This window comes from Alligator sinensis, unplaced genomic scaffold, assembly GCF_000455745.1.
Source record: "Alligator sinensis unplaced genomic scaffold, ASM45574v1 scaffold794_1, whole genome shotgun sequence".
NCBI lineage: Eukaryota > Metazoa > Chordata > Crocodylia > Alligatoridae > Alligator > Alligator sinensis.
In genome coordinates this window covers 1524709-1547081 of record NW_005842125.1, presented here as the reverse complement: position 1 = coordinate 1547081, position 22373 = coordinate 1524709, and the positions used below count along the sequence as shown (strand labels likewise).

General features: G+C 47.3%; 1 protein-coding gene across 2 annotated transcripts in view; it reads left to right on the top strand.

Moving 5' to 3' along the window:
• MERTK (MER proto-oncogene, tyrosine kinase) overlaps positions 1-22373 on the top strand; it is a 64868-nt gene that overhangs the window by 37924 nt on the left and 4571 nt on the right. Inside the window, exons 8-17 of one of the 2 annotated variants that reach the window (XM_006024941.3) lie at positions 5534-5684; positions 6686-6839; positions 9815-9900; positions 10511-10606; positions 11661-11741; positions 13462-13554; positions 15099-15217; positions 17655-17764; positions 18916-19075; positions 19564-19700. In XM_006024941.3, the coding sequence (XP_006025003.1) occupies positions 5534-5684; positions 6686-6839; positions 9815-9900; positions 10511-10606; positions 11661-11741; positions 13462-13554; positions 15099-15217; positions 17655-17764; positions 18916-19075; positions 19564-19700 (1187 nt within the window). Of the gene's footprint in view, positions 1-5530; positions 5685-6685; positions 6840-9814; positions 9901-10510; positions 10607-11660; positions 11742-13461; positions 13555-15098; positions 15218-17654; positions 17765-18915; positions 19076-19563; positions 19701-22373 lie in introns of both variants that reach the window. The other variant, XM_006024940.3, reaches the window with a different exon arrangement.

The window sequence follows — 22373 nt, the reverse complement described above, 5'->3', positions numbered from 1 at the left end:
GGGCGGGAATGCAGGCTCCATCAGCCATTTCATGGTGTCACTAGGGGTGCACTGTTAGAGATTTTGGGGTCTGATACCAATAACTGATTTTTAAGGAGGCATATTAGCCAATACCAATCCAATTTCCGATACCAGCCCGGCAGCTTGGAGAGCTGTGTGCAGCTGGCAACTCTGGTGTGGTGGAAGCGGGGGAGTGGGGCAGATCAAGGCCCCTGCAGTGAGGGAGGAGTGGGGCTAGGGCAAGCACTGCCCAGCCAAGGTGAGGCAGGAACAGGACAGAGCCATAGCTCGTCCGGGGGGTGGGGGTGGCTCCCACCATTGTGTATTGCTCATCTGGGAGCCACTGCTCCAGTGCCGGCCACTCGTCTGGTGGCTCCCACCGTTTGTTCAGGAGGGCATGGTGGGGGGAGGGCATGTGTCCCTGGATCTGCGCAGGGAAGGGTGGGCTGGAGCCTGGACTGCGTGGGGCTCTTTCCAGCCTTCCCTATTCCACGCAGATCTGGGGGCATACGCCCCACCCATGCCTTCCTGGAGCACCGGCAGGAGCTGCCAGACAAACAGGCAAGTGCTGAACCAGAAGCTCCCAGACAAGCAGCGCACAGCAGGGGGAGCCACCCACTCCCCCTGCCCCGTGCCCCCCTGATAAGTTACAGCCCCATCTCACACCTGCCTTGCCCTGGCTGGGTAGTGCTTGCCCCAGTCCCACTCTTCCCTCACCATGGAGGCCTTGACCTGCCCCCTCCACACCTATTCCCTCCCCCATCCCCTTCACCAGAATTACTAGCTTCACAGAGTTGCTGGGCTGTGCTCCTTGCTGCCTACATGCTGCACTGCAGCTGTGTGCACACACAGGCATTTATTGGTCAAATTATCGGCCACATCAGGCCAATTTACGATATGATCAATTTTCTTTATATTGGTGATGATCTAATATCGGACCCATGTATTGGTGCACCTCTAAGGCTAGAGACAGACATTCAAAAAGCCTGAGACTGAATTGATTCAATTTTTGCAGGTTAGTCTAACCTGGCTAGGCTGAACTGGTTTGAAACTGGACAGACATTCTTTCTGGACTGAGGAAATTCAGGTGCATGCCTGCAGTGGCTCAGGCTAGAGCAAGGGGGGGGGCTAGAGCAGCCCTCCCCTCCCTTCTGCGGGGAGCTGAGCTGAGTGGGGTGTGGCCAGGCCCTGGCAGAACCCTGTCATTAGGGATGTCTGCCTGTATGGTCCCAGGCCTTTCCCCGCTGGCTTCTCAAGGGGCGGGAGTGTTGCGAGCCCCCAGCCCTGGGTTAGCACTGTGAGGCAAGGGTTGGGGAGGGTGCAGTGCATGCATCTGCTGATGATACAGAGCTCTTCAATCTCCTTCCCTGCTTTGTCATACTGTCTACAGCAAACTGACAGGCGAGCAAGCCAGCCTAGTGGGGGAGGGGCTGATAACAGTCCTTATCACCTGATTAGCAAAACAATGGCCTCTCTCCATATTACTTCAGACTTCTTAAACAGTTTACCAGATGACCTGTTGATTAACTCCTGCCTATTCCAGTGAAATTGGAGACAGACACACACACACAGACACCTCTCAGCATTAGCTAGCATACCACATGCTGGCTATGGTCCATGCTGTGGCAGAGAGTGGTACACGGGGTGGCGGGGGGAGGGAAGAAGGGAAGGCAATGGGAAAAGAACTCTAAATATATATTTTTCTGAATCTCAAATTTCAATTTCATGATTAATGAAGACCCCAAAATACTGGTGTTTGCAAGCTTAAAGTTGACAATATGATCTGCTGTCTGAAGAGCAGACATCAGCATGTTTCTGGTACTTGTGTGCAGTTGGTTAAGCAAAGTGATTGTAAGGGTTTAATAAGTTGTTATCTGGTCCCAGTGAGGGACAAGACTCTATTGTGTTGGTCCCTGAACGTACATCTATGAAAAGACATTATGTATGCTGCGTGGCATTGCTTGATCTGCCAGTCACAGGCAGCTGGTCACAGGAAGCAGCATTGACTCACATAGCACCTTGAAAGGAGTGGAAGGACCTGCTTTATTCTGAGGTGAACTAGAAATGCACTATGGCACCATAGCATCCGGTGGCAAAAACCATGATGCCACTGCTTCATCGTTATAGTGACATGCTCCCTCGTTATAGTACATTACTACGGCGACGTAGCAGCCAAAAATAACCATGCGCAACCGGCATGGTGCAGTATGGCCTGTCATTGTGCCATCTTTTAGCACTTCTTTTAATGCTACTTTAGTACTTAATCAAATATGCTGACACATGGACTTGGAGACCTGTTGTGGGAGTGGTTGGCTACCCACAGGCTAGCAAGGTCACTTCAGCAGAAGCAGGAGTAGCTCGCTAGTGTACACATTTTACTGTGACATGGCAGTTTGGGGTGGCATTTTTAGCAATTAAATCCACTGGGGCAGATCCTTGAGCCAGGCCATCTCCTGACCCTGAGGCAGTGGCTCTAAATTATGCCAGCAGTAATTTGCTCCCTAGGGATCACTTAGTCAACCATGGATAACTGTGATTTAAGGTTGCACCTCTCTCTTCACCAGCACCTTTCTGGAGTGCAGGGGCAAAAGGAGGGCTTCATAGTATTAGTTAAGCCAGCTTTATGCCATATGGCACCTCCTCTGTCCAAAGGGACTCCCCAGCTTTTCCATTAAAGTCACCTGATGGGACAGGTGATCTAATCCAGTCCCTTTTCATTTGACACTAGAGTCAACACTCCTCTGGCATAATACTATGCACCATCTGTTTACTGTTTATACAAGCTAAGTCCTCAGATGATACAGTAGAGTCACACAGAAACTTGAAGTTTTTAAATGACTTTGGCAGTTGGTTAATAAACAGCAATGTGAAAACAGTATTGGAGGTATTTGTTTGCCCGAGGGCATCAGGAAAACAAAGCAGGAAGGAATTGAGAACATAGGAAAAGAGAAGCAGTGAGTTATTTCCTTCACTTGCCGAACATAGTTTCATAGTTGTTGGGGGCTGGAAGGGATCTTGTAGATCATCATTCTTTAGCAGTGCTCTCCAGAACACAGTTGTTTTACTGGCACCTACGTAAACGTGGCTAATATATGGCCATGTTTTATTTCCATTTTTATAGTTCTTTTGGTAAATTGGATTTGGCTGTGAAAGATTTCCTTCTATTTTTACCCCAACTTTCCTCTGTTATTGCTTTCTCTTGGCTGCATTGTGTTAGGAAATGGCAGGCAACTGAGCTAAAGTTGTTCTCTGCACACTAGTCTGCCAGATGTGTTATAAGAACAGTTGTTTTGGAGTAGTAAGTTACTGTAAAGTAATGCCAGTTGCTTTTTCAGCTGGTATGCTGACTCAAGAAATTCAGGAAATAACAGTGAATTTGTGGGAAAGGGAATTGCTTGTATTTCTGTCCAGAGAAATAATCTGTCATAACATTACACAAATCCAACATCATGATGGTGACAGGAAAGAAATTTGCCCTAAAAACTGAAGGATCGGGAGTTCGACACAAAAAAACACATCACTATTAAACTACCTGTTACAACATGTGTCTTATTCCTTTAATTATAGAACACAAGGTCATTCTGACTTAATATCCAGAGAGCCACTCTGCTCGGGGAAGTGAGTGGGCGTCACACTGTCTGCTGGTCCAAACAATGCTCCCTGACTTCAGCAGGGTTTGCTGACATACCCCATTGGATATTTTGGCCTTGAATTTGGCAGCAACGATAAGACCTAAAGCTAAAATAAACATGAGAAGAGGATCTACAAGAGAGATCCATCTGTGTTGTACAGTGCATTCAAATGGCAAGACAGCCCGATAGCTCTGCACTAGGGAAAGAGAAACCTCTCAGAGTAAGAGAGCAGCACACACAAAACCAGTCCTAACAGACAGTTACATGTACAACATGTAAGCACCGGGCAGTATTCTCTGGTCTCTTCTCTGGCTAGTGTTTGTCAGGGTAGATTTGCATTTTATAGCCTAGCTAAATCAGAAATGTATAACATAAGCTTTCATTAGCCCAACCTCACTTCATCAGCTGGAGAAACACTTTAAAGAGGCTTAAACCAAAGAAGACCTGCTCTGACTAGCTCCTCATTTAGAGCTCAGCTGGGCACCAAATAGAGAAGGCTACCCCCTCCTTTTGTAGTTTCACCATCAGAGGAGTAATGGCATCAACGGGGAGATGTCCTGCCAAGAGGGCGTGCCCTCCCAGCATATCTCCAAAGAGGCATGTGGCTGTTCCACTCCCACCTTTAGCAAAATGTGTTTTTCACAGGCTGGGCTCCACAGGTGACTAACCTCCTCACTGGTTCCCTGCAGCTAAACTTCTCACCCACCCAGGGCCCAGGTGAAGGACACGGGATGTGACAAACCCAACACAGAGGTTCCTGCAGGGAACTTAAAATTTGTCAGGGTTCCCACCTCCCCAGGTCTTGTCTAGTCTAGGAGAAAGAACCTTCCCTCTGCCCAGGAGAATCTAGGGCAAACAGCATCCGGCCAGTGACACTTGCCATAGCAGAACCAGTCCTGTTCATGCAGGGTAGGCTGCTCTTAACCATTAGGGTGGCCCATGTTAAAAGTGTATACTAGTCCTTTCAGTTATGCTAACTAGCACACCTGTAAATCCTCATCTCTGTAAGGCCTCAGTGGTTCTTCTTGTGCTCTCAGCACCATCAGTCCTTGTTTTCACTGTAAATTCTTTCCAGCCAAAGGGATCAAGAGGGAGTATGGTTTGAAGGTATGCCAGGGCATGTGTTACTCCAGGCTGCAGTCTGTAGTGACTTCAGCAGGCTCAGTAGCTCCAGCAGAGGTGGAGGAGATAGGACAAGAAATAACAACATGCAGAGTTCATAAACTGCCCTCACTGCCCCAACCTGCAAATTATTAGCATTCTGCTGCCCAGCCACTTCAGATTTATTTTCCAGGTCCAGCCAGCAGCTTGTTTCCCTGCTGACATGGTCAACCTGTTGCCCTGTTGGGGAGGCCATGAACTGGTGCCTCCTGAGATGGGTGGGGGCCACCATTTGTAGTTGGCGGCAAGTAGAGACTGCCTGCAAACGCTGGTGGTGGCGGCGACGGGGGGACAGGTGGTGAGCGGCACCCGCCTGCAGAAGCTGGTGGTGGCTTCAGCAGCGGCCAATCTTAGGGGAGGCACGTGCTCCACCCCTGTCCTCCCTCAGTGCATCACCTATGAGGGAGGCTATGTATCAATCGTTTTGAAACCTGATTTGGGCAGTGAAACAGTTAAGAGGAAATGCTGTTCAGCTATTTTATTATTTGCATCCAGTTCTTGAAGAACTGTTATTCTCTATAAATAGCTTTTTGTGGTATTACACATGGTCATGATTCCTGCAGGCTGTAAGGGCAAGTAACCATAGTACTTAATAAAGGGAAAATGTCAAGATAAAAATGTCCTAGATTTTCAGTCCTCATTCACTGTTTGACATTGCCAGGAAAAATAAACTTTTCCCTTCTGTTTGCTCCCACAGCATCAGTATTTGACTTGTTCTCTCCCTTGTCTGTGCTCAGCAGAATCTTTCTTCTGAAGTCAAGCAGAATGCCAGCTCTGCCATCATCCCTGTGGTTGCTACCAATTCCACATGTTCTGTGCGAGTTGCTGCCTTCACAAAGGGAGGAGTTGGGCCCTTCAGTGACCCTGTGGAAGTCTTCATTCCGGGGAACGGTGAGAAAAAAACAAGCATGTTTGTGGAATTAAAAGACTGCATCATCGTGTATATCTATAACGGGGTTGAATTACAGTTGCCCTGGCAGCTTCCATTGTGGTATTTCCTAACTTTGTTGTGCTTAACTTCGGAGTTTTAACAACCTTCTTTTAATGAAGATATTGTTTGCAGACTCACCCCACCTCCTTTCTCATAGACCCCCCGGCCCTAGCATTTAGCCCACCTACCTGGGAGGGGAAGAACATGGCAGTTACTTGCTGGTTGCTGCTATCAACCTGTTCCTCCTTCTTGGATGTGATCATATTTACCTGTTGGGTGTCGCCTGGGATATTTGGATTGCAAGCTTCTAAAGGCAGGGCCTGTCTATTATTACATGTACAGCACTAAGCACTGACACTCAAGGCAATTTTACATATTCAAGCACCACAGTACCAGGCACTTTGAAAAGAGCTCAGTGATCAATGGTTGCAATTGTATAAGTGGCAAAATGCGAGTCAGTGCTGAGAAAATGGCAGTGGTGCACTTTTGAACTAAAACACCTTGGAGGTGCTTTAGTTCAAAAGTGCACCATTGCTATTTTCTGCATGCTGATGTGCATTTTGCCACTTATACAGCTGCATGTGGCACGGTGGAGTTTGCCTCAGCTTGTCTGCTAATCAAATCTGCTCTGAAGCGGTGGATCTCTGGTGCACTGCAGGGAAAAAAAAGTATGTGTATAAATGCCCAAAGGTGCTGCCCTGTTATAAGGAGTAAGCAGTTTCACAAGGAGAACCAGTTCCCCTAAACACCCTCAGGCCTTGATAGTTGTTTAAGTAAACCAGCATATCAAGTAATTCCACTGACATGCAGTATTTTCTTTGGGCTTATATATTCCTTTTATATCTTTTATTTTTTATTTTGAAGGTATTGTTTAGTTTCAGTTGTTAACAGCCCCATTCTACACTCCAAGCAATACAGACTGATTCCCTTATATGGTCTCTATTTTGGGATGTTTTATCAGGTTTAATAACCTTGGCACCTTCTTCGACGCCAGCATCTGGAAATACAGAGCCCTTTGTCATAGTCCTTGGCGTTTTCTGTGGGCTTGCTTCTGTTGGGCTGATCCTATATCTCTCTGTGATTATCAAGAAAAGGTTGACAGAAACAAAATTTGGGTAAGTCAGAGTAAACCTAACGTGGGTGTTCAGAACTGTATAAATGCCACAATGAGCAGCTTGGGCTGAACTATGCTGTGGCATTCAGACAGCAGCTCATGTTGGGGCAGGATGAGAGGGCCGCCAGTGTGAAAGATATCCTCACCTGTCACCTTTGCTACAGTTGCCACATGCTAACCTACAACATGCACAGTCCCACCTGTGCAGAGCATTTCCCAGCCTCTCTGCTGTAAGGTATTTAATGCATGCTCTGTTTGGGACCTTCCTCTGATCTCTTGGCCTCCAGTGCTTTCTCACCCATCACACCTCACTGCATATGATTTCGTTTTGTGGTCTCCAGTGCCATGGTATCTGATCCTTGTAAACACTGACCAGTTCATCTCTGTAACATTCCAGTAAGGTCAAGTGGTTGCATTTTACAGATGGAAACCAGGCACAGAGAGGTTTAGGGACTGATAGTTGCAGGTAGATACCAGGAGCTTTTGGCAGACTCACTTTTGAAATCCTGCTAGGTGCCACCTGCATCTTTAGGCACATAAATACTCCCAAAATTTGCCCAGACAGATCAGGGCATCCTTCACACACATGTGCACTACCTGCCTTCCTGAACCAAGGAGCCTGTTGGAGTCCATAGTAACTCATGCACATGTGTTTGCAGGCTTCAGGCACAAGTGATCTGCCCACTCAGACAATGAGTCTGGGGCAAAACCTATTACTGACCTAGTGTTCCCAGGCTCCCAGGGCCAGTCCCTTAAGCACAACCCCCCACCATTACTTGCTGTTTAACTCATGTACCAAATAAGATTTTTCTACTATTTACCCAGATTAACTGAAAAAGATGGACCACAAACAAATAAAGGCCAAATGCTCTCAGTCAGTTACCCAGCTGTAATGCCATGGAAGGCAGGGAATTCCTTTCAGACTGCTATAGTCTTTACACAGCCAAAATTCCCATTGAAGGACCTGGGACTCTTTCCTGCATGCAACCTGAAGGGCCAGGGTATATTTTTACTGTGACACTGCAAGTTTCATTTCTTTCCTCTGAGCATTGCATTTCGCTTTTCATTCTGTATTCTTCCTTACACCGGAGCAGTCTAGAAGGAATCAGCATTGAAGAACTGAGTAGGATGTAGTCTTTCAGCTTTCTTTTCTGGGAGGCAGTAGCAAGAGAGAGTAAATGCAACATATTCAAGTTAGTAGCTGAAGAGTGAAACCCCCTGGGTCATTTTCTATTGAGCCCTTTGTGACAATGCTTTAATTATTGCACAGAATAGCTATCTTCAAAGAGCAATTGTCAAGCAGGGTTCATTTTCCTGGCTATTTTTAGTGCATCACCAGTATTGGAAATATGATCAAACTAGCCTTATGTATAACATGTCCATGAAGAAAGGTTTTGCAATTGCCCACTTTTTAAAAAGATCAGGGAAATCGTTTTGTTCAACTCTAAAAACCATCTGAACTTTAGCACAGTAGCAGGCAAGTACCGAATGGAGTGGAACAGTGTTTTTTTGCTGTGTTGCAAATAGTCATACTCTGAGAGAGGACTTTAACCCTTGTGGAGGCAGAGGGGTTGATCTGAGCCAGAGCACTGTGATGTAGCAAAGTCCACACAGTTCTGAGCCTTGAGTGAGGACATGCTGTGCAGGCTCTCCTGTACAACACTACTAGAAAACTTGAGTGTTTCTGTCAGGGCATTGTTCTAATCCTTTGCCGCCTCAAAACCAAGACACTGCCAGTACTGCTGCACATTTTGGTGTTTTTCCAATGGTGGGGACAAAGGTCCATTATGGACAATATTAAGTCAACAACACTCATTCTCCCTTGTGACTTTCTAAGAAGGATTTCAAAATAGGTCAACCCCTGCGATTTAGTGGGAAAACAATTTGATTCTTTACAGTTTAAATGCTAAATAGCCCATTATGTGCATGTAATAGCATATCTTCAGGAGGTTGGCCCACCAGGAATCCTGATGTAGAGCTTTGCTAAGTTATTTGTAAGGCTTTATGACTTCCCGCAAATGTAGCTGTGGCCCAAAAGACTACTTCCAGTCCTAAGTCCTTATTCCCATGCCTTTGAATTTCTGGAGTAGTATGAGAAGCTTTCCTTAAAATGGTCACATTCCATACCATGACACTTTTCAAAGTCAAAATAAAGCGGTTTGTCATTTGGGAGCATAGCATTGCCAAAAAGAGCTTATCAAGCTGCATAAATGAGTCCTAGGTGCTGGATTTCCAAGGGAGTTGTACTGGATCCCAGTCTGGCAACTGATGATGTCTCTGGGTCCCTTCCTCCATCTGGCTGGCTTTCCTGAAAATGACCATTCCCTTGTATGACTTGATTAGCACTTGTTGATCTGCACTTCTTTATTTTCCCTAATGCTGCCTTGCTGCAAAAGAACCTGAAAGTTTCAGTGTCTCAGCAGCATCACACCGGGCAGATTGCTCAGCACTGTCCAGCATCCTGCATGGAGGTCTGGTTTCACTAACCATTTTGCTGTAATTTCTTTTTGTTTGTAAAATATTCCTGTGTTAATGTTGAGAATTAGCATTGCAACTCTTCTCATGAGAGAAAGGAGCTCTCAGTTTCTCTGTGAGACATAGTTGCACAAACTATAGGGGAAAACTGAAGGAAGTAATTGAGCATAGCACCATATGACTATCAATAGAGCCTTTGCTTTATGATTAGGATATGAGGAACAAGTGTAGATGAGGTGGTTTTTCCCTCCAATAATTTCCCTCTGTGACATCCTTTCTTATAGATCAGTTTAGTTTATCAAGCAGCTGTTTTGACAAGACATTGTAAACAAGGACATGGTGTAAGGCAGCAGGAGGGAAATAAAATACATTTGGGAAAATGATTGTTTTCTTTTCACTATTAGTTGTTTCAGTAGTGTGAATGTCAGAGCCTCTTGCAGCTGCAGCCCCACTCTTTTTGATTAGATAAAATTGTTACCTGTTACGGTTCTCTCCTGCTAGGAATGCTTTCAGCCCCAGTGATTCAGACCTGGCAGTAAACTTCACAGCGAAGAAATCCTACTGTCGGAGAGCTGTTGAACTTACATGTAAGCTATACTGACTGTCATTTAAACAGCAGAGGAATAAGTGAAGATTTGGTGTGGTGTCTGACCAGGGAACATTAGTGAAGGAGAGAAACCTCTGCATGCATTTATGCAAGCCAGTTAATAACTATGGGCAGACTCTGGTCCCTTCTGGGGCCTTCTCTTGCTGGCCTGTCAGACAGAGTGTCAGGAAGCTGACTGAGTTGCCTGCCTGAGTGTCCTCATCAAGCTTCTCAGGGCTCCCTTCCTCCAGCATGCTCCACAGAGCGCATGGGTTGCACAGTACTCAATGCAAGACGGATATGACAACACTTACTGTCAGATATCACAAGCTTGAATGGAAGCTGATGAAGATGTGTGGTCCCTGGGAACCAGGCCACAGTTAACTTGCACAGCACCTGCCACTGGGGACATGATGCAGGGACTAGTACATTAAGGAAGCAGCTTCCTTCTTACCTGTCTACTGAGTGCCAGGTAGAGAGGGCTTCTGTTTCAAGCACCAATGCTGGACTTAGCCCTGAACAGGTTGATGATGTGGAATAGTCTGTGGGAGTCTGAGAGCAAATAGAACATGTACTGTTCATCCCAATTCACCCACCGGCCTGTCTTACAGTGGGCAGCCTGGGCGTCAGCGAGGAACTGCAGCAGAAGCTCCAGGACGTTGTGATTGATAGAAATTCCCTCACCCTGGGGAAGATTCTGGGAGAAGGTAAGAGGCAGAGAACAGGCCCAAAGGGCCTGGACAGACTGGGAGGGTTTAGGCATGGAATTGAATCTACCTGATGGGAGCTGTAGCAGTGGCCTGTGGCCAGCTACATCATCTAGAACTCATCACACTGGGGAGTGACAGAGAGTGCCTGGGGACCAGCCCACAGCCTGAGGGTGAAGGACTTGGGTTTATTCCTAGTTTTGCTGCTGACTTATTTGTGCACCCATGGGCTGGTCAGTTTGCTGCCATGTTCTTCATTCCCCCCTCCTACACCTTGTCTGTTGATGCTGTATGCTTTGCAAGGCAAGGGCTGTCCCTGTGCATCCACACAGCATACAGTGGAGTAGAGCCTGGATTTCTATTTAAGCATCTGGGGCCATTGTAGTAGCAATGAAAGCTGCAAGGACCCATCTGTAGGGCAAAGCCATGTCCCTATCAGGCCTTTGAAGAAGAAGGAGGAAACTGGGTGCCTGCCTCAGGTCCCCATTGCATTGGGAGTGGCCTGCAAGTCCACAGCATGCTCCTTGGCACGGGGCACAGCCCTGTCTATTTTCCATCCCTTTTGGGATAGTGTTGGTCCCAGGAGAGTTGAGTGGAATAGTTTAGTACTGGAGGGGTGTAGCTGTGCTTGTCCCTCATGAGGCAGTACAAGCAGTGTGGATGGCTGCATCTGCTCCAGCTAAGCCTCCTGGGCAAGGCCTTATGATTGATATGCCTTGGGAGAGGTTCTGCCTTTTCATGTGCCCTGGCCTTCCTTCCCTTGGGCTGTTGACTTGGCTTGTATGTCCTCCGTCCCATGATAGAATGGGTGGCAAGCTGGCCTTGAGACACAGCAGTGCATCATCTCTCTGCTTGTGCATGAGCAATGGCACTGTAGTGAGTCAGGCACCAGCCAGATCAGCCCTGTGTGTTCCACCTGCTGCTTGCTCAAACAGCAGCATCTCACAGATCCCATGTCCCTGCTGCAGGTGTGCAGCCTTTGGCTTCTTCTGCTGAGGGTGCTAGGCTGTATGTGGAGGAAAACACGGATTCTTTCTTCTTGTCCCTGGTGCAGGAGAGTTTGGGTCAGTGATGGAGGGGCATCTGAGCTTGCCCGATGGGAGGACTCAGAAAGTAGCCGTAAAGACCATGAAGTGTAAGTACCAGGGACTGCTGCGAAATGCATTGTTAGTTGCTTCCCCAACATGAGTGCTAGCATGCCTCCAACCCCTGTTTAATGCTGGTTTGCCTTATACCATGCACTAGGCTTCTAGACAGTGGAACTCATTACCCATTCTCCTGACAGACACTGTTGTGTTTTAGAGATTAATGAAGGAAGAAATGGGGGGGCATCAATGCAGCTGTGTTCATTCCTCTAGAACACACTTTGCAAGGGCTAGTACTGGAAGAAGTAATTGAAATAAATTGAAATATAGAGGACATGTGCAGAGCAATGTCCATAATTGTGATCAGTATGTATCTAGGGAACAGCGTCTTATACTCCAGCATGCTTCTGGGAAGCTACCACAACACACAGCCCAAGACAGTGGAAACAGGACATTCTACCTACTTAATGAAGCAAAGGGACCAGGTCCTCCATCTGCAAGGTCCTCCTTCTGCAAGGAATTGGCTTGAGGACTGGACTGTGATGAAGCTCTTCCATCTTACTGAATGAAAGGATGGTTCCCTCTTCACCTCATTCTGTTCAGAATGCTTGAATGTTATTTGTGTTATTGCAGTAGGCCACATTTCCCTCTCTTATTCTCAGCATTCTCAGACATCCATCAGTGTCCTTGGGGCCCTGGAGGCATTGTTTCCCAGCAGAATTTCAGGTAGTTGTTTCAAAGCCTGTGGAACAATGGAAAGGGCCTGTCTTTGGAAAGTGCCTATCTTTGGCCAAAGTAAAAGTGGGCCACCTGATAAAGAGTTTCTTATGGGCTTTGTGGACAAGAATCATTATTGTGCGTGCCTCAAGAAGGTACTTCTCTCTGCCCATTCTTCCTCCCCACCTCCAATCCTGTGGTTCACAAGGCCCTGACAGATTAAGTGTCTTCCCCAAACAGCTCCCCAAGTCAAATTTTGGCGTGTTGCCAGACAGGTATTAACCGAGCTCTGGGAAGGGGGAGGGGGGGATGGTGGGTTCCATGGGGCTGGTGGTGAACCACTGGACTGGGACCATATCTGCATTGCACAGCTGCTGGGACAGGATTAGAAAGACAAACAGAGTGTAGAAGGAAAGTGTTGCTGCAGTATGCAACAGTAGAGTCAGTACAGAAACGGAGCTCCCACATGGCAGCCCAGGCAGGCATTTCCTCTGGTGGGTTCAGGCCAGGTTCCCTCCTGATAGAAATAAGTGGAGACAGAGCCCTGCCACTTCTAATGGGTGCAACCTCACACACAATGCATGCTCAGGATCCTGACAGTTTTCATTCCTTTCCCCCCCACGCCCAGCCAGCTGTGCAAGTGCTGAACACAGTACCCTGCTTACTTGTGAGCTCCTAAATTTTTCCTCTTCCTGTAACCCTTTGGTCCTCTGTCCCCTTCAAACCAGCCTTCCCAGCAGGCATTCCAAACAATTCCCTGCTTTTCTTAGGGCCCTGTTGCCCTGTCTGATGTCTCTCTAGGAGAAGAACTGGGTCCTGGTACCCTCTCCCACACTGTAGTTGGTCTTAGCTCCTCTTCAAGAAAGCTGACAGCCTGGGCCCCTGTTACACCAGCTAGGAATGGGCTGGGCAGGGGATGCCTTTCTATCATGCTACAGCTTCCTCCCTGCAGATGCTGAAACTGATAAAAACCCCATTGCCATAGAGTGGTCCCAAGGGTGAGCATTCAAGTGTGTTGGTTAATGAGGACTCCTTTGTTTGGTGTGTTTTCAGTGGATAGCTTTTCCCAACGAGAGATTGAAGAGTTCCTCAGTGAAGCAGCCTGCATGAAGGACTTTGACCACCCAAACGTCATCAGACTCCTAGGTAAGCAGAAGGGTAGTTGGCTATGGGCAGGAGAAGACTTTTGGGTCACTGAATGATTCTGTCATTATCAAAGCCAGAGGGTTCTGCTCTGCTCTAAGTCCCACCTGGACCATCTCAGCTCTGATACTTTCTCTTCAGAGTGTACAAATCTTTTGGCCTTTTATAGACAAAGATGATGTATCGTCCCTGAAGGCTCAGATCAAGCATAATGGTTTCTTAACCTGGCAGGGAAAATACCAGATTATAATCTGTGTCCATGACGGCAGTTTTCCTGAATCACATTGCAGAAGAACGGCTCTTCTGGTGTAGTTCAGTACCCACTGAGGTGCAGCAGCTTTAAGCCCAGTTTATGGAAATGGGAGTCTCCTCTCTTGCTTGCTCCAAGGGCCTTATGGCTGAGGGCAAGCAAAACTCAGGGGCATCTGAACCCCAAGCCTCTGGTCTTGGGCCTTAAAGTAGGATGCCTACCAAAGGTTTTGGAAACATCTGAAGCCCCAGGTGTGGGTGGAAGATGTTTGCCGGTACTAGGGCCACTTATGGTTCTGGACTCTTGGATTTGGAATTAGTTTTGGCTAATTTGGCCTCGGATACAAATTAAAAAAAAAACAACTCAGCTCTGATACTTTGCTATCCAAACATCCACAGGGTTCTCCACAGAAATGCTGGTGCCTGTCAGCTTTGTCAGGCCAAGCATGACAGTGAAATCCAACTGGAAAGTGAACACCTGCTGGAGAGGGTGCAGCGCACCAAAGCCCAGATCCAGTGCCCTCTGCCCATGGGGCATAGCACATTACATGGAGTCTGCAATGAAGGAACAGATCTCCATGAGTACTGTTTGCCCAACACCTTACACTTGGTGACTGCTCTGGGAGGCAGCTACCCTGCAGCTGAGGCAGAATGTAGTTCGAGAGAGCAGGGGACACTGTCACTACATGCAGACTTGAGCATTGTTCTTTCTGTAGTGAAAAGTCCTTCATAATAAAGGTTTGTGATTAGATAAGCCTCACAAATAGGTTATAGGAGTGGAGCTAAGATGGGCTAGTCAAGAATTGCCATCCTCCACCTATATCAGGGGAAGGGTGGAAAAACAGGAGAGGGTGCTGAGGATCCAGCTGTGCCAGCTTTAGGAGACCTTCCCATCTCCCTTGCAAGGGCAGTCCCCAGCTTTCTGCATTAGTCAGACCCAGTCAGGCAGCACTTGGATGTGACCAATGTGACTGTATAGTCATGGGGTCCTCCTTGAGCACAGCTTTTGGATGTACAGGGTTGCATCCACAGTCCCAGGCTCCCTATTACCCATCTCCTCCACATGCAGCAGAGCCACATGGATTTTGGGCTTCATGTTGCTGTGGAAGGTAAATACAAGATTTGCCCTGCTGATAGTTTCATCTATATGCATAAGAGGGGTTCAGCTAGCAGATCTCTGGCATTAGCCACAAGGGCTGCAGCTCATGCATGCACAGATCTGTTAAGGGCCTCCAAAGCATTTTACTATTAACCCACACCTGCCAGAGGTGTGACACTGACTCTTGTTCTTTTTCCAGGTGTCTGTATAGAGCTGAGCTCTCACCAGGTCCCCAAGCCCATGGTTATTCTCCCATTCATGCAATATGGGGACCTGCACAGCTTCCTGCTTCGCTCAAGGCTTGAAACAGGTCCTCAGGTAACTGACTGTGATTAACAAACTGAGCAACGGGGAAGAACCAAAATGCTAAGCACACAGGGCTACATGGGGACAATGGGACAACAGATTGTATTCTGCACTAAACCAGCTACTCAGAGCAAGATACTTTACTCTTCCTCTGAGAATGCTAAGAGAACCCTGGCTTTATTTTCCTAAAGAATAAAAAGACGCTTATTGTAATAGCGCTTCCTGCCTCTGTAAGACACCTGGGATGAAATTCTGGTTCCATGGAAATCACTGGGAGTTTTGCCACTGAGTTCACATCTGGGGGCCTACACACAAAGATGACAAAATAATTTTATTATCTGCTTACACAGCTGAGAATCAAAAGTCTGCAGGGGCCACATGACGTGGTAGGCATCGTGTTTGAACCTCAGAGGTTTGAGGAAAGTTGATAGGAAAAGTGAAATCTAACTGCATACTTACATGGGCAGAACCAAGAGGGAGGGCTGGGGGTGTGACCACACCTCCCGTTGGCTGAGTGGAGCATGAGCAATGAACTCTCTGAGCTTATCGGTGTGACTCCAGAACCCTAGGGGTGAATGCTCCTGCTGCTCCCTGCCCACCTCTTTTCCCCTGCTGCTAAATTTGCCAATGGGCAAGGGGTTGAGGGGCAAGTGGCTGCAGTGTTAACCCCAGGGTTCTAGAGCCTCACTCAATGCATGCACTGCACAGCCAAAGGGAGGTACAGCCACATGCCCCTGGACCCACCCTTGCACGCTTATGGACAAGAGGAGGAGGCATGAAGGAAGAAACAACCTGCTATTGCAGTGCTAGGCCTTCCATCAAGCACGAAGGCCTTGACTCTGCAGCAGTTTTGCCGTTGGCCTAAATGAGTGCATAAAGCCCTAAGAGCAGTAGAACATGGCCAGCCAATTTCCCTCCAACTCTGTTAATATAGACTTCAGGCAGTGCTCAGAGACCCATTGCCTCCAAGGTCACATTGTAGTACTAGGATTGGTTGCTGTTTTCACTCATTAGGCCAGACTGGAATAACCTATAATGAGGTTAGACTGGATTCGGAAATGTTATAGCATGGCAGATAGTTCTTTTCAGTATTTCTAAGACAGTGGGTTTGGCTCAGATACTTTTCCTACATGTCTGACTAAACAAATACTGTCCTTAGCTGCCTAAAGCTCCTCTGTGGAGCATGGAATCATAGGGCTGGAAGGGACCCTGAAGGATCATCCGGTCCAGCCCCCTGTATGAGCAAGAAAGACATCTGGGGTCAGACAACCCCAGCCAGGTGACCATCCAGTCTTCTCTTGAAGACCTCTAGGGTAGATGATTGCACCACCTCTGGGGGGAGCTTGTTCCATAGTTTGGACACCCAAGTTGTAAAGAACTTTTCCCTAATGTTCAGCCCGAAACTATCTTCCAGGAGTTTGTGGCTGTTGTTTCTAGTTTTCCGCCAGGGTGCCCTGGTGAACAGTTGTTCACAGAGCCCCTGATGTACACTTCTGATGTAGCGGTAAGCTGCAATCAGGTCCCCTCTCAGCCTTTTCTTTAGGCTGAAAAGCCTGAGCTCCCTCAGCCTTTCCTCATATGGCTTGACATGCAATGGCCATATCTGGACCCTCTCGAGGGTGACCCTTCTCTGGACCCTCTCAAGCTTTAGCATGTCCTTGTTGAAGTGTGGCGCCTAGAACTGGATGCAGTACTCCAGCTGTGGCCGCACCAATGTTGAGTAAAGCAGGAGAATCACTTATTTAGATTTACTGGAGATACATCAATTGATGCATGCCAGATTTTCATTGTCCCTAGCAACTACTGCATCACATTGGTGGCTCATATTCATGCTGGGGTCTATTGTTACCCCTAGATCCCTTTCATTTGTAGTGCTGGTCACGTTAGCAATGCCCAGCCTGTAGGCGTGCTGGGGGTTCTTCCTTCCCAGATGCAGCACTTTGTGTTTCTCTACGTTGAACCTCATCTGGTTCCGTTCTGCCCAACATGCCAGCCTGTCTAGATCTGCTTGTATTTAGCAGTGTTAAGTGCCACACAGTGTAGCAGAGTTGTTTGTGTTGTTCCTGTTACATTGTTTCATTTGACTCCTTGTTGTCAGTACCAGTGAGGTATTTCAGCCTTCCTTCTCTGGATAGGTTTGCATGTTCTGTAAACCAAGGGAAAGCTAATTGGTGTTGTACCATGAACTTCTGCAGTAATCAGAGAGCCTTGTCCATTGTCCACTGTGTGGACATGGAAAATGGGCTTCCCTTTCTCCCTCTAGAAATGGGGAGTGTATCATTCCTATTCAGGGCCAAATCCTGTGTACCACTGAGTACTTTTTCCAACATTTTAAATTGCCTTCCTCTTACTGATTTAAATGGGAGATGAGGGTGTAATGCCTGGACCCTGTAATGTTGCCTCCCTTACATACTGCTTACATGTGTTAATCCCCTTCTTCTCTTCCCAGTATGTACCACTGCAGACTTTGCTGAAATTTATGGTTGATATTGCACTAGGAATGGAGTACCTGAGTAGCAAGCATTTTCTTCACAGAGATTTAGCTGCTCGAAACTGCATGTAAGTTTGGTTTTCTCTGTCTCACTATGGGTAGCTAGACCCTAGCCTGAAAAATCTCTGTTGGAGTGAAAATAAACCTTCCTCAGCATACTACTACCCCGCAGGTGAGGCATTTTCATGCCCCTTCTCTGAAAGTCCATTCCAAGTTGTCCCCCTGGGCAGCCACAAAAGAAGAATATGTGAGGCCAGGAGGAAGAGACTAAGCCAGAGGGTATGCGGCTCAATGAGATAGCTGCTGTCCTAGAAGAGCATGTCCTGGATTTTAGCCTTGAGCCTTGTTCCTAGTGACATAGAGTCCTTGCCCTAGCCCTGTCCTCCAGCCATCTTTTCCAATAATTAGTAAATTCAAGGGGAAGTGGCTCAGTTTCAGAAGTGCTGGAGAGGATATTGTCTAGCCTGTGACATGGTAGATGGAGCACTGTTGGGAAGTCAGAAATACATGTTCAAAGCTCCTCCTGGATTAGGTCCAGGGTTTGAAATCCAGGGGGGGCTCATGGGGGCTGAGCCCCTCTGTAAGAGACCAGAGTGCCTTCATAAGCCCCACCATAAGAGACAAGAGCCCCCAGCCTACCCTGTGCCTTCCTAAGTAGCTCAGGTGGTGGCGGCAGCTCCTTCCAGCTGCCACCACCATAGACCCCCTCTTCCCCCCGCTGCAGTCCAAATGTAATTTGAGCCCTGGTGAGGTCTAGAATCTGGGGTTTCCAGCTTCCCACAAGATTGCCATAACCACTCCACAGAGGAGCTTTGGACTCAACCACTGTTGGGGCTAAAATTGAGGAGTGCCCTCCCCCTCCATTATTTTGTTTCTGGGACTTGTATCCAGATGCACATGTACACAGTTATCTACATGTGCAGGATAAGTCATCTGGGAATAGAATGGGTACCTACATGCAAAAATGTCTCTTAGATAATGAAAAGGAAATAGACTTCCACCCAAACTGCAATAGAAATGGGGGGAAAAGAGAACGTAAAATATCACTTCTACCTCTCTCATTTGAAATGCCCATTCACCCTAGTCAAAACAGTTGGGAGGTGCTTGAAGGGCCCTGGTTCCAGTAGCCAGTATGTGTACAGGTAACATTATACCTGGGAATAAATAAACATTGCCTGTATAAGCATTTATGTTATTATTTTCTTTCTAATGCTGACAGGTTACGGAACGACATGACTGTGTGCGTAGCAGATTTTGGTTTATCGAAGAAGATTTATAGTGGAGATTATTACCGTCAGGGGCGTATTGCAAAAATGCCTGTAAAATGGATTGCAATAGAGAGCCTTGCAGATCGGGTGTACACAACCAAGAGTGACGTGGTATGTAAACAGGGCACTGACCTCCACCACCCCACCATTAGAAATCCAGTCTTCAGTAATGCAGCCAATGGTGCTGGTCAATAAGGATATTTTAATATTCTGCATTTTTAGAACCTATGTTATTAACAGTGCGTGAGGGTTTGTGTGTGTGTGGGTGCGTTTCTGTTCATTTTTTGTAAATATGAAAGCCAAATAAGAGAAAAAATTATGACAGTTCCTAACAGTCATCACAAGCAATATTTTTGAGTAGTGCATTGCTCTTCCCCTGCCTATATAATGTCCTGGAAAAAAGATTTATTCAGTGGGCTCTGAGCTATTATCTGACGTTCCATGTTGTTTCCAACGAAGACCATGCTACTGTGGATATAGCTAACAACATTGTACAAGATCCTGATGGACTTTAGGAAATGACCTTTCCTAATGAAACGATTCATTCATTCCTTCTGGAAATGTCAGCTTAACATGCTTTTTTTCTTTGCTCTTTTCAGTGGGCGTTTGGTGTCACAATGTGGGAGATAGCAACCCGTGGAATGACTCCCTACCCAGGAGTGCAGAACCATGAAATCTATGACTACCTTTTTCATGGTCACAGGTTGAAACAGCCAGAAGGTTGCTTAGATGAGATGTGAGTGCTTGTGTGCATCCCTTGGGTTTTTAAGCATGGCATGTGGACAACTGCATTGCACACTAACATGCTTGTCCTTGTCAGTCATGGCTGTTTAAATAATTCATGTAGTGTTTGTGTTTGACCTTATTTGCTGCATAGTTCTTGCTGCATATTATTCATCACACTGTTCTCATATTTATGTGGTTCTTGGTAACTAAGTGTTTTTTTGTGAACACAGCAGCTAACCCCTATCATGCATTTGCAGCTGAGCCCTGAGTTTGGCTGAAGTTTGGGGGAAGAAAATGCTGGCTGATGGCTGATTGATACAAATTATATGAATTAGTTTTTTCTTTTGAGAATTGTGAAAAGAATGTCTGGGGCTAGATTCTCAGCTGCCGAAAATCCACTGGTGTCAGTGGAGCTTTGCTGATTTACACCAGTGGAGGGCCAGCCCTATTCTTTAGGGGTTCCCAGGTCTACCAGAAACTAAAGACATTGTTTCTATTTGAATTTTATAAATGGCAAGCAAGTAGCCATTGAAGCAGCTTGAAACTACTTTGGAGTAGTTTTACAGAAGTGCAGTTAATTCAGATGTACTTTTAGAATACAGGTGGTCTTAAAAAATTGTCATATCAGTAGCATGACTCTAACAATCCCTTTAATTTACCGGTAAAACCAAAATCAGGGGAAAAATGGTTCTGTTTTATCTGGAGGTGCACCAATACATTGGTCTGATATCGGATCAGTACCGATATAAAGAAAACTGGCTGTATGAGAAATCGACCCGATGCAGCCGATAATTTGGCCAATAAATGTTTGTGCGTGTGTGCAGCCACAGTACAGCATGTAGGCAGCAAGGAACAGAGCACAGCAGCATGGAGAGCTGCCTCCAGCTGGTAAGTCCTTTGTGGTGGAAGGAGAGGGGAGGGGCAAGAGGTGGAGGCAGATCAATGACCCCGCGGTGAGGGAGGGGCAGATGCTGCCCAGCTGGGGTGGGGTGGGGTGGGGTGCAGGATGGAGTTGTGGCTCGTCGGATGGGTGGCTTCCGTTGCTGTGCGCACCCTGGGAGGGCATTTGGGGAGGGGAGGGGGTCATGTGCCCCCAGATCTGCGTGAGGTGGGGTGGGCGGGCTGCAGCCAAGCTCTTCTTGGTGGGGGCTGGGCTTGAGGCGGGAGATATGGAGGGAGCTGCAGCCACCCCAAATTTCACCATAGCCCTGCTCCCAGCACCGCCACCTGCCTGGTGCAGCCCTGGGTCTTCCCAGTGCATGGGTGGAGGCAGGGCATTGAGCAGGGAAGAGCTGGGGTGCACGAGGCAGGTGGTGGTGGCAGTGCTGGGAGTGGGGCTATGGCAAAATTTGGGGTGGCTGCAGCCCCTTCTGTAGCCCCCGCCCCGAGCCCAGCCCCTGCTAAGAAGAGCCCAGTGCAGCCTCAGCTTCAGCCTGCAGCTGCAGCTGCAGCCCACTTGCCCCACCCCACACAGATCCAAGGGCACATGCTCCCCCTCCCCCTGTGCCCTCCCAGGGTGTATGCAGCAGCGGGAGCTGCCCCCTTCCCCCAACAAGCCATGGCTTCATCCCACATCCTGCCCCTCCCTGGCTGGGCAGTGCCTGCCCCTGTCCCTGCCCTCTTCCTCACCATGGGGAGCATTGATCTGCCCCCACACACTCCTTCCCTCCCCTCTCCCCTTCCACCATGACAGACTTATCAGTTGCACGAAGCTGTATCAGAAATTGGATTGGTATTAGTCAATATGCCTTCTTAAAAATCGGCTATCGGTATCAGCCCCTAAGACCTCTATCGGTGAACCCCTAGTTTTATCCAAAACAACAATCAGTTGCATTTTTAGATTGTTAAACCCCTTTTTATTTCTTCAATATTAAAAGGAATTTAGTGTGAAGCAAAGTTTTCTTGGTGATATCTTTTATTGAACTAACTATATATTTGGGAGAGATTTTAAACAAGCTTTTGGGCACCAAGTACCTCTCTTCAGGTGCTCTAAAATGTGTGTAACATCTCCCAACTATGCTGTTGTTCCAATAAAAAATATCACCAAAAAACCCATGCTTCTCTTATATTTTCTGGTCCATTGTGGCTACGAAACCACTCACCCTCTACTAAAAATTTAAAACATTTTCAGATTAAATGATCATTTTAAAAGAAAAAGTCAAATAATTAAGACTTTTTGTGAAGTATTTTTAAATTTTTTGGCTGGAACTAATTTTTTAAACAATCCAAATTAAAAAACAGTTATAGTGGTCCTTAAACTGTTTTCTTTACTTAAACCTGGGGTGCGCAACTCCTATCCCACAGGCTAGTCTCAATCTCACCACACAGGACTGGGCAGGGATGGTGCTGGGTCCAAGGGCCCAATCTCAGTGTGGGGGCGCTAGGAGGGGGTGGTGCCAGGTTTCTGCCAATCCTGGCATATGGGGAGCCGGAGTGGGCAGCACCAGTTCCGAGGGCCCAATCCCAGTGTGTGGGGTAGGGAGGGGGTGGTGCCTAGCTCCAGGGCCTGATCCATCCTGCGGACTGGCCCTGCACCACTCATTTGGCCTTTAGGGCCAAAAGGCTGAGGATCACTGCCTAAACAATATTGCTGTCTTTGCTGAAAAGCACTCCAGACCTGTGCAACTGCCACCTGCAGCACCTCCCTAGAATTGGAAAAGGAGCTGCACCTGCTTCTGCAGAT